This window comes from Astatotilapia calliptera, chromosome 9 (assembly GCF_900246225.1).
Source record: "Astatotilapia calliptera chromosome 9, fAstCal1.2, whole genome shotgun sequence".
Taxonomy (NCBI): Eukaryota; Metazoa; Chordata; class Actinopteri; order Cichliformes; family Cichlidae; genus Astatotilapia; species Astatotilapia calliptera.
Window position 1 is genome coordinate 1,584,389 of NC_039310.1, and position 13,030 is coordinate 1,597,418.

At 43.0% G+C, this 13,030-nt stretch overlaps 1 protein-coding gene across 1 annotated transcript in view; it reads right to left on the reverse strand.

Moving 5' to 3' along the window:
* kcnh2b (potassium voltage-gated channel, subfamily H (eag-related), member 2b) overlaps positions 1-13,030 on the reverse strand; it is a 249,338-nt gene that overhangs the window by 223,277 nt on the left and 13,031 nt on the right. Inside the window, exon 3 of the mRNA XM_026180214.1 lies at positions 626-856. Within this exon, the coding sequence (XP_026035999.1) occupies positions 626-856 (231 nt within the window). The remainder of the gene's footprint in view (positions 1-625; positions 857-13,030) is intronic.

The following is a 13,030-nucleotide window of genomic DNA, read 5'->3' on the forward strand; positions in this document are numbered from 1 at the left end:
AGTCTATCAGATTGTCAATTGTGGCCTGTGGAATGTTGGTCCACTCCACTTCAATGGCTGTGCGAGGTTGTTGGCCTTTTGTTGTGGGCAGTCTGAGGTACACCTGTGCACTACTCATGATGTCAGATCAGCATCCTGATGTGGCACACCTGTGAGGTGGGATGGATTATCTCAATATAGCAGATGTGCCCACTACCACACATTTGGACTGATTTGTGACCACTGTTTGGGAGGGATGGTTATATTGTGTATCTGGAATGAATTTTAGGTCTCTACGTCCATCCCATGGGGAATGGGAGCAAAAACAAAGGTGTTGTGTTTATATTTTTGTTGAGTGTAGTACGATAGCAATGAATATACCACGTTTCTACATATACCTAACAAACATGTATTACTGCTACTGCCATCTCAATTAAAGCAGCTAGCATGCTAACCTCTCTGGCACACCACACCTTCTGTCCCCAACACAAAGTTGACACCAAGCTTTACTCTTCTGCCACTATTAGAAATGATCTGCTTGTATTCCCTTAAATGCAGTTTCATCTCCCTCAGGCCAGAAACAGGTGCACACATGAGCAGAAACAGCTCTGAAATGACGAGCACAGCATCGTTTGGTTTTTCCTACCGTCTTTTCGGTAAAGGTTGATCTCCACCTTCCTCTCCTCCGACCCCAGGAGGGCCTGCGCCATCTGGGCGATAGCCAGTCGCTTGGTGTCAGGTCCATACAGGAAGTTGCACGCGCATGGCTTCTGCATGATCTCAGCCCTGGAGTAGCCACACATGTGGCAGAAGCCATCGTTACAGAAAATGATGGCGCAGTTCTCCACTCTGGCGTTGGCTATGATAAACTTGCGACCTGTGGGTGAAAGGACAAAGGTTTCTGCTCAGTTATTTACTTTTCACTAACACAGCAACACCAACTCAACATATGATCAAATGAATGAATGAAACAGGTAGCTCAGGTTAATCGCATTTATCCTAAATGAAAGCTACGGTGACCATATTTGGATTTCCAAAAAACACTTGGCCCAGAAAAACTTTAATCATGCTGTTTGCTTAAAGAAACTTTTAACATATTTAAATGATGCCTTCTCTGTGCGGTTAATGAATGGTGAAATAAAAAATGTCATATGCAACAGTGCAAAAAGATAACTTAAAAACCTCTGGGATTAAATAATGGTACCGAAATAAGGCCTCATCTGTAAAAGAACAAGTACCAGGATGGTACGAGGGAAATGTCTTTGACAGTTCGTCTGAAAAGCTGCAGTTGTGCTTTGACATCTTTTAAACATCATCAGCGCGCTGTCTGTCCCGTCTGTGAGCGCAGAACAACCACTCACAAAGCAGCAGCTCGGGGATGATGTCACACATGCTCTGTAGGAAAACCCGGACAGAACGTGAAAATGGACGCGCCCGAGGAAAAGAGGACGGTTGGTCACCCTATGAACACTCAGGAGGATTCAAATATTTTAAGGTGGAGGCTCGTTCCCGTTCACGTCTTGTTGACGCTCTAGCTAAGCAAGGTTTTTCAGCCAACGGCAGACTTCCCTGGCCCAGGTCGTTTTATCCAAATCTGTATCTTCATTGTAACAACATTCAAAAGCCACCAGAGGCAGCATTTCCACATTTTCTTCAGACTGCTTCTGCCCTGAATGACAAAAACCACTCAGACATTAAGCTAATATTAGCAGCTATTCTGTCCTTGCTTCTGTCAAACCGAATCTCCAAAGAGATTCAGATTTATTCATTTTCAATTCTAATATTAATTGAAACAAAGAAAAACCTTTCAGCCTGCTGCTACCCAACAAACAGCACCACATGTCCTTTTTGGGGCACATGATTTCTGGCACTTCTGCTGCTAAAATAACACTAACATGCAATAGAAATTAAAGTTTGTTTGTAATTAGGTCCAAAACTTGACACGGCAGCTGCAACCCTAACAGCCTCTTCTTCCACAGAGTGTCTCTCCTGTGAACCACTTACTGTAGAAGGAGCTCTTTTGCTCCCTGGCCTCTGCTCAGTGTCAAAATATGATATCAAGAGAGCTTTAAACACACTTTAAACAGACACTCAAACATGTTCCTTTACTCAGGACTCTCACTCACTGTTTCATATGCTGTGAATAAAAAGTGTCTTTAAGGTAAATCTCGAGCGTCTTTGGCTAACACAGGAAAACAACATAAATGAAAGAGTCTGAGTGGGAGTGTGTTTGTGCTGTGTTAGCCTGACAGTCTGCCAGTTTGATAGATGGCTTCCACTAAAGAGCATTAAGCTTCTGAGAATGTTCCTTGTTTCTTTCACTTAGCCCCACTGTGGGAAGAAGGAAAGAGAAAAGAAAGGATGAATATAACAGATGTAAAAAGATCACTGAGGAAGACTTTGGGGAGAAAGAATGAAAACAAATAGGACACAAGCATGAAACAGCTGAAATAATGAATGCAGGTATTTGGAGAAAGATCATGAGAGAGCGGGAGTAGAAGAGAAGTGATCCCAACTGTTGTCTGACTGAAGCAATAACTCTGCATTAATCACGGTGACCACATCACATCATCGTCCCTGATTATTTCACAGTTTGACTTTAAATTCAGTTAAATCCAAGTCTTTATTTATTCTATTTAAATTGTTCCTGGAGAGATCTTCCTAAGTAAGCTGACTTTCTCTTAGGCTCCAAGAAGTCGAACACTAACTGCTGTTTTTAGCAAACAATTTCCCCTTTACGTAGGCTGCAGAGAGTCCTGATGAAACATTTGTGGCTGAAGAGCTGATGCCATTGTCTGTCATAATAAATGTGCAAAATCTTTTGTTTATTTTTAGCTTTCAGCAGCAGGTCACATTTTCTACGTTCCTCTGCAGTCACTCAGCGTCCTGACTGTTCCACCTGAAGACCAGAAACCTGACAGTCAGCAGGTCCTGATGCTGCCCGAGATGAAAATCCAGCACTGATATTACTCGGGAAGATTGTCATGTCAATAAAAACTCAATCAAAATATTTGCCAGTGATCAGGCTATTTTAAACGGGACTAAACTGTTTTATAATTAAGGTGTTCAGAACAGCATTTATTGTAATGTAAAAGTTGAATTATAATCATAATAATCCTGTGAGTCAGCCTGTGTGCTCATCTGAGGTAACTGGAATAAAAACTATTTATTATTTTTAAGTGGAAGCATTTAAGAATATAATCCTGTGGACAAACTGAATGTCTAGTTGCAGATGTTGTAAGCTACGGAGATTTTGTTATCAGGAAACACTGCTCATAACATTTACTGAAGAAGAAAGAAACACACGGACTAAAGCCACAGATTGTGAATAAAACACAGAGGTCATAATTGACTAAATGAACATGACATCGTGTTCAGCTGGATTTGAAACTTCCAGATGAGACTGTTCACTGTAAGGTATTTACTGATTTCACACAGACAGCATTTCAAAAAGTGGAGACCTGAGATTGAGACTTCTTAAAGAGTTTCTCTGTGACCATTATCTTCTTCTACAAAAATAACAGTCACTCGAGAGATCTCCAAACACATTTAAAAGCCATTAGAAAGGCAGCATTTCAAGCTAGACATGCCCGTTATAATGAGGAAAAAGGCCTTTAAGGGACAGAGAGCTATTTTTCAGGGGGAGGCTGCAGATGGGAGGTGTGCATCAGAGGACTTTTTATGAGAGCTTTGGATAAAGGAGAGTCGAGAAGGATTCGCTTCTTTGGGTGGCATAAATCATTAAAATTAAGGTAGCAAGATTTTTGCTGCCTGGCAGATTCTTATTTGTGGATCTGAAAAAGAAACGAACCAGTTTGACTTTTTTTGGTCATTTTTATTGTAGAGCTTCCTCATGAATGATAAATCTTCCCCAAGGACTTCAGGCTATGATAAGGGAAGAACACCGTATTGCTGCAGTGACAGACGTGACTCTTGTGATTAGTTTTTGGTCAGTGACTCACACGTCGGCCCACACTGTACCTAGAACTGGCCCAACTCCTAGGAAACTGCTTTTAATGCTACAAAATGTAATTTTGTACATAAATGATGACAGTTTGTTTTGTTTTAGTGTAGAATGTGGACACAGAGCCACGTCTTTAATAATCACCACGTGAAAAAAGAGGCTGGGCAATAACCACAAAGCACAAAAGTAAAAACTGAGAAAGACTAAACTTTGAGGCTCTAAATCTATGACAGGGAAGACTAATGACGAGCAACATCCACCAGCTCCAGCCAAACGTCTTCACCTCGCTTACTGATTGTTGCCTTGTCAGGAAATGTTTGAGAGCCAAAGCTGGCTTTTCTGTCAGCCCAGGGAGCAACTTTCTGAGCTGTCTCAGTCAGTATTCACAGCCGGGCTCATCTGCGACTCAGCGCCAATATTTTGGGAGAAGGTAATGTGTCATACATTGTCCCTATGATGAATGAATGAATGAAATTAAACCCACGTCGGTGCACTGGGTCAATTTTTCTTTCTAAGTGTTCTTCATTAAACTTGATTATGAAAAAGTCCCAGGAGGAGAAGATGGTAGACGGTCATTATTCCCTGTAAATTACGTCTACGAAGAGGTTCACAGAGGGGAGTGTAGTAATTCCCTCTCAAATAGTGATTTATAAGTCATTTTATCATCACTGGCAAGACATGCATCTGCCACACCCGACATTTCTGCACATCACATTCCAATCCAGCTCTGCCCATCGATATCACGCCTCCTGTATTGGGCTCGAGTTCGTGGAATTAGTTTGCAGACTCATGAGTCATTGTTATTGGAAAATGTGTCCCTGTTTCAATTGTCGAGCTGTAACTTGCTTATGGGGATATGATTATTTTTGATTGAGTGCACATTTCAGTGTCTATGGGTGTTGTGTTTACTTTTCTGCACTGTGCAAACATATAAAAGTCCAGAAAGGAAAACAAACTACACTTGAAGGAATATTCAATTCAATTTTAATTTTACAATATGTCAAATAACAAAACAGTCGCCTCAATGTGCTTTGTATTGTAAGGTAGACCCTACAATACAGAGAGAAAGCCAACAAGCACTTTGGCGACAGTGAGAAGGAAAAACTTCCTTTGAACAGGAAGAAACCTCCGGCTGAACCAGGCTCCGGGAGGGGCGGGGCCAACAATTCATTCAAACAGCAAGTCAAATACACAAAACAACAAAAGGATATTTTTGCCCACTAAATCGGAGAACTTTGTGACACAGAGCTCTCACACAACATCCACAAGGGTTTTTTTTAAAGATAGTTAAAAATAAACAGTTTCTGTGCTGCAACACCTCCAATAAAGACGAGTAAACGCTCAATGACACGTCTTTATGTTACACTGACGGTCGAGCCTTTGTGGCAGTTGAACCCAAATAAGTGGCAGCAGATTTTTCAAACCTCCGTCAGTCACGTCACAGTACAAGAATCAATACAATACAAATTTATCTGTATCCGGTTGTTCAGTCTGACGTCACTAGCCGTGTCTGGACCTAAACTCCGCTGCAGGTTGTAACGTTGGGTTGTGTTGTGTGGTTGAGAAGAGGCGGCAAAACACCTAGCAGGCTAGGCGGAAGAATACACACCCACGCTGGTATTGGGAATTCCACAGTGTGTTCTTTAATATACCTTCTCTTCATCAACCATATAAGCCCGGTTGAACGGCTGCAGCTTAGCAAACATAGCGCACAGTGTTCGTACAACCCATAACGTTGCAAACAAAGGTGTCTGGAGGGGTAAAACATAAAATCCGTCCCTCCTCATGCACTAGCGTGCAAGCACATGTCCACACCATCACAGAGAGAGAGAGCAGAGCAGTGGCACAAACTGATGACACCATCAACCCTCGACTTGGGTGTCTTAAAGGGACACCACACCATAGTGGCTGTTACAAGGTCCATATATCAAACGATCACTATGGCATTACTGAGAGTTGAAAAACTGTCTAAAGTCTTTCATCTTTAATAAAATGATCAGCGTTCTGCTCTACCAGGTGTAACAATTGAGTTTAACATCCAGGCATCCATGAAAACGGAATTTATGACATTTAACGGAGTTAGAAGTTAGCAGGGAGTTAGCTCGCTAGCTTCTATCTAAATACAACATAGCATGTCCTGACTGCGGGGTTTTGGAAACAAATTCAAACGTACAGCTCTGCTATCACTTCCAACATAAATGAAGACAGAAAACTAAACAGCAGTGACGTTTGTAGGGTTACTGAAGTTGGGCTAGCTGGTATATAATGATGTGCTACGTGATCGCTAGCGACACAGCTATGTTAGCATAATATAAACAAGCTAACTTTTTTTCCACTCGATAAAAGTTACCGTGAGTGTTCTCGGTGGTCAGGAACAAATGTAATCGCATGGCAGGATGCTGTAAAAGGACCAAACTTAAGCCAGGAGAACAACTGAGATAATCCATTCACAATACGAGGTTAGTCATTCATATACTGCTGCATGGGCTGGGCTGTAGTTACATCCTAAGGTTTTAAAAACTGAGCTTAAATAAATGATTAGCGGTAATAAAAGCTGAGGGAGGTCAACAGTGATCACTGACTGTTTTAGGAGCTTTTTGAGATCAAATAGAAGAAAATACATAACATTAAACATGTTAACAACACAAAAGCCATATTAAACGCAGACTACTTTAGGCCCGGAAGTAGGATTCGTCACGTCATCACTTAACAACTGGATAGCACATTTAAAAACCATTAAACTAGCAGGTGGAAGACAATAATTAACCAGGCATGCAAGATAAGATAAGATAAGATAAGATAAGATAAGATAAGATAACTCAGGAGTTAAAACAATACAAAACATTATCCAAAGGCAGACAAAGAGGTGTAACATGGGGGGACATTCACATGATAGATACACTTAGGTAGCCGAGAAGGCCAAATCAAAGAAGTTTTCAATGGAGATTTGAAAGTCTGAACTGAATCAGACACACCAATGGGAGATTGTTCCAGAGGTTGGGTGCTACTGAAGCGAGGTTGCACTAAGAGCAATTGACCTGATGATCTCAGTGCTCTCCTAGGAATATACAGGCTGAGGAGATCATTAAGGTAGCTTCGCTGTATTATTCATAATTTTAAAAGTGAAGAGTACCTCTGTTTCCTAGCATGACGTGACCATCAGTGAATGTTGGGCTCCTGAATGGAAACGTCTGCTTTAAGCGCACCGTTATCACAGCCTCTCCCCCATCGCTTCACTAAAGAGACACATCATCAATCAAAGCTGTCCATCTTGAATCCGACAGGCTGTTCTCGCAGCAGACACCAGCAGTGGACAGACCTGTTCAGGTATTCATGGAAACACTGAAAATCAGTTGTGTAGATGCACTTGAGACCTGTCTCCATGAATTAGTGACAGCAGCTGCCCTCAGGGGCTCATAAAGTTTGATGGGTTTGTCTGGCTGCAATAAGCACTAAGCAATGCAAAGGCAGAGCTGAGTGTGTGTACTGTATTTGTGTACTTTCTGCACGTCTTTTCCAGACCGCTGAGTAAATGGTTTTCAGTCTGTGGCCGAAAGAACCGAGAAGATGTTATTTTTTTCCAGGCTGTTTAAGGTAAAGCGTTTTGAGCAGGGGTGGAAAAATGTAATTATTCTTTAAATATAAGACACGCAGCCACATGAAGAGGACGTTTGGTGCAATTGTGATGCAGATGTACTGTATCTGCTAAATGACAATACCTCAACCAAAGGAAACCAGGCTGAGAGAGGGACTCAAACAGAAGCACCAGAAAGAATGTCGCAGGCTGCTACTGTGTCTTCAGACATTGTCTAGTGGAAAAGAAAAGAAGACGGACAGCAGAAGAGTCAGCAGGTAGAGCATAAAAACTCGGGTGACTCATGGTTTAAGCTGCTCGGTGTTTAGGACACAGCTGGACATGAAAGAAAGCCGGCATTATTCTAGCAGGGAAGAGGTGAGGAGCTGTATTATTACACTGCAGGCGTTCACAGAGGAAAGTGCAGGAGATGGCAGTATTTGGAAGCAGAGGGCAACGTGCACAAATTAAACAAGGGCGATGGTGGGCAGCTGTACACAGCGTAACATTTCTTCTCATTCTGCTTACTGCACACTTCTCTCAAAGGTGCTTCATACTGTCCCCAGCGACCTGATGCCGTCTGTGGTTGTATTTGTGACTGTGACAAGCAGAACTGAACTAGTGTGAAAATGGAAAAATGTGCACAAATGTACGAAAATCCAACATGTTTAATATTAAGTGACGGATACGAAACATTATTTAATAACCTGCAGTAATAAGTGTCTAACACTACCTGCTGACACTGACAGGATTATGTAGAACTGAACAGGTGGAACTGCACATACATGTATGGTTGTTAGGTTTGCACTACTACTAGCAACTTACTAAAATTCTACTTTAAAAGAATGTCACAGTTATTTGAATGTTTTTCTCCAGTTACCAGATGACTGAGAAAGTATAGCTGAAGGTGTTCTGCACAGAGGGAGGAGGGCAGGGAGCACTACAGATGTGATGTTTGCTTTGAGAGGATTGATCTGGAGGAGAAGGTCAGAAGCAGTCGTCTGTGTCTTTGTGGATCTGGAGCGTATAATAGTCCCAAGAGGGCGACTGTGGTACTGCATGAGAAGTATTTGAGGGTGGTGCAGGCTGCACAGCGTATGGTGATGTCCATGCGTTATAGACAGCAGAAGTTTAAAGTGTTAAAAACAAATATGTATTATCTTTAACACTTCATGAGCAACAGCAGGGGTGTCAAACATTCTGGTCCGAGGGCCAGAATCGGCCCAGCAAAGACTCTGGTCCGGTCCTGTGGGTGTCTGGGATCTGTGAACGAGGGCACACACTTTCATCTTTTAACTGTATTTTCATAAAGTTTACAACTTGTCCTACTGATGAAGATCTCCCCCATCAAAGTAATAGATAAACAATTAAATGACAGTTTCTGTTTTTTCCACTATTAACAAGAGAAAGTTCTTTTTTCCCTCATTTTTAAGAATGTGCTCGCTGTAAAATTTAAGATGAATTATTTAACAAAAACTTTCTTACAGTCATTGGACAGTCAGAGTATTTTCTGTAATAGGCCCAAAGAGTCGTGACAGTGCTCCTTTATTAAACAGAGCAGCGTTTCTTTACCTTGTAGAAAAACTGAGAAGTGCTCTTGCGATTGCGCTCCTTTGTCTTATATTGAGATATCACAGGGATGAAATCCACAGACAGTAAGGGGATTTTTACTGTATGTGGCCACCGATGCAAAGTGACTCTTTGTGATTTTCTACGTATGTTTAAAGAAGTGTTGGGAAAAAGGTGAACGTGGGAAAGTTGCACAGTTGTTATGGCAACTGTCACTCAGGCAAACAAAGATTGAAGGGAGACCACAACCCTCATTCGAAATGATGAGCGTAGCTTAAAATGAAGCCAGTGACGAGGTGCCTCAGCTCGACCCCGTATCGTTTAAAAAAATGTGGTCCCTTCAGCACTCAGTCACAGCCAGCTCTCATTATAAATAGTTTTGATGATGGACAAAACCCTGAGCGGTGCAGTATGCATACAATATGCAGCAGCCTACTTCCTGGCGACTGTGTCCTGTTTCATTTTATAATAAAATGTAAATGCATGTGTCCATACAACACAATGTATATAAATAATACATCTTTATCACATTAGTTTATGAATCAGTGACATTTGTATTCCAACATGGCATCAGGATAGCAGTAAATATAAAGTCAACTCTCCATAATGTCCGTCGGAGGTATTAAAGGTAATCAAAAGCTCCCCAGCTGACTCTGACTGCTTCTTCCTTTCTCCCCATAATTTCCCTCTAATGAGCTTTTGAAGCCAGTGAGGAGAGAGCTGATGCAGAAGCTGATTAAAGGCAAGTTTTTCAGGAGGAAAACACGATTTCCTATTCCCACTGACACACACTATGCCACACATGCACGCAAACACACACACATATATGTATGATTTCAGCTGCACATACAGACCTGCTGACACAGACTGAATAATTCACCAGGACCAGACCTTGAGGGCCCCTGAATCTGCCCGTGTGTGTGTGTGTGTGTGTGTGTGTGTGTGTGTGTGTGTGTGTGTGTGTGTGTGTGTGTGTGCTATCTATTTGTTTGTGAGTGATTGAGCATGTATCTGTGAGTGTGCGTATGTGCTAGGAATCTCCCTGAATACTAGGCAGGCAGGGAGGGAAACCCGTGTGTTAGAAGTAGAAGTCAACACACCAGCTCGTTGCCTGCTAGCTACAGAGGGAGCGAGATAAGGAAAGAGGGAGTGAGATAAGGAAAGAGGGAGCGAGATTAGGAAAGAGGGAGCGAGATAAGGAAAGAGGGAGCGAGATTAGGAAAGAGGGAGCGTGATAAGGAAAGAGGGAGCGAGATTAGGGGACAGAGAAATGTGAACGGGGAAAACCGGGGAGAAAAAAGATCAAGAAAAACAAGGAAGGGGGGAGAAAAAGAGGACGAAGCAGATGTATGCTGACAAAAATCGTTCAGACGGGCTGCAGCGATTTTTATGCTTCTACCCATTCCTAACTGTGCAATTGCCATGGAAACGAGAAATATGACACATGCTAAATTGTCAAACACGGAGCGCTGACACAATAAATTCAGACTAAATGTAGGACCCCTCATATTCCACAGTACCTCTTTGCATCCCACAGGCTGTAAGTTTGTATTATACCAGACTGAGACCCTTTGCTCTGTCTGTTATGAAGGTTACTGTTACATCATATTCATGACTGAGACTTCATGAGATTAGTCGTGTTTCCCGTCTCTCGCTACATGCACGATACCATCGGGACAGAAAGCACTACGCAGCGAGTTCTGGAAAAACAGCGTAAGCAGACATCTGACATGTGCGTTATGGCACCATGGCTTCCACTTGGCTACAGTTAGTGTTGCCATGGTTACAGTTTTACACAACTGAGCAGCTGAAAAACAAATCTCACGTTAGTGTCTCAGGATGTGAAGCTGCACCCCAGGGGCGGCGTCAGTGTTTGAAACACGACTGTACGTGCAATAAAACGTCATGCGCTACGCTCGCTCGCGAGCAAAAGTGGCGCCCTAAACGATCGAGTCCTTTCAGAAGCAATCTTTGCACTGATTGAATGAACATTCAAACAAAACAGAAACCCTCCAGATTTTGACTTTGTAATCCATGTTTTTCATCTTTAGTTATCCTTCTTAGGCCACACTCATCTTATTTTTCTCTTTCTTAAGCTGACCTCTTATTTACAGTTACACAGGGCAGTTGAAATCACAGTTCAGTTGTTTTTGTCCTTGCAGATCTAAGCAGAGTATTATTTGTTGTAGTAATTCTTCCTGTTCAGACAAGCCACTAAAGAAATGTTTCTACTGTGTTTCTGGTGTAAGTGATGGAAGAAATGCACACGTCAGGTCCTGTTTAAAAATCTCCACCAAAAAAACTTAATGGACAAAAACGTTTTACTCCATCCATTTGTTCTATTTGTCCACAGCCAGCTCTTCCTGCTCTTCCAGCTCTTCCTGCTCTTCCAGCTCTTCCAGCTCTTCCAGATCTTCCTGCTCTTCCTGCTCTTCCAGCTCTTCCAGCTCTTCCTGCTCTTCCTGCTCTTCCTGCTCTTCCAGCTCTTCCTGCTCTTCCAGCTCTTCCAGATCTTCCTGCTCTTCCTGCTCTTCCAGCTCTTCCAGCTCTTCCTGCTCTTCCTGCTCTTCCTGCTCTTCCTGCTCTTCCTGCTCTTCCTGCTCTTCCAGCTCTTCCTGCTCTTCCTGCTCTTCCAGCTCTTCCAGCTCTTCCTGCTCTTCCTGCTCTTCCTGCTCTTCCTGCTCTTCCTGCTCTTCCTGCTCTTCCTGCTCTTCCTGCTCTTCCTGCTCTTCCAGCTCTTCCTGCTCTTCCTGCTCTTCCTGCTCTTCCTGCTCTTCCAGCTCTTCCTGCTCTTCTGTTGGGAAACAACAGTATTCCCAAACCAAATGAGAGATATAATCTCTACAGCACATCCTGAATCTGCCCCGGTGTCTCCTCTCAGTCTGATATGTCTGAGAATCCACACCACAGAGACGTGAGGAGGCATTCAAGTCAGCTGCCCAACACAAGTCTTTAGTTTGATGTAGACGAGTAGCAGCTCTACTCTGAGCCCTTCCTAAGTGACTGAGCTCTCTATCCTGGGGGCAGGCTAACCCTGTAACCCAGACATCATCTGAAGAAGCTGGCATTCACAGTCTTATGTGGTCACTACCAACAGCTCTTGTAGGGACGCAGATCAGCAGGTAACTCGACAGCTTCCCTTTCACACTCAGTGTTAACTATGACAGACTGATACGGTATCTGCAACACTCCTGACCCCGTACCAATTAATCTGTCAATTCCACACTCCCTCCGTCACTCATAAACACCTCATTTACAAACTCCCGTGGATACTCCACCCTTTCTGACACAGAAGCAGACTTGGAGATGTTGTGTTTTATTCCCAGTGTTGCAGATACACCAGAGTAGGCTGGATGGTGCTGTTTGATGACACCAACAGAATCAGATCATCTGCAAAAGATGAAGTGAGATCTTGAGAATACCGAATCTGACAGCCCAGGTGGGTGGAGTCCCCCCACCCCCCAAGAAATGCTGTCAGGTCCACAAAACACACGCAGACTCTCACAGCTTTGAGTTCCCCTGACAGGGTAAGTAGGCGGTCCGATGCTCCGTGGACAGGACAGAAACTACTGAGCAGCTCTGTGTTCAGCTTCTGCTGAGAAATAAATCTGACTCTCAAACATTCTTTCAAGTTTCTAAACAAAGACAGAAAGTTACAGATGAGCTGCTCCCATTGGTCCATTTGGTTTTGTGCCACTATACGGCCCCACCGACAACACTGACTCACTGCCTCCACGTACAGCAGGATGCATGTTGGACACGTTTCTGTCAAAGACATGTCAACCTAACATTACCCAAACATATGTAACAGTATGAGCACTACCTAAATGTTACTATCCTGAATGTGGCTCTTCAGTGTGGCTGAGACATTCTAACATTAGAAGCAGCTCATGTGACCGACTGCTGAGGTCAGAGCTCCGGTTTTCCACAGAAAGACGATTGTC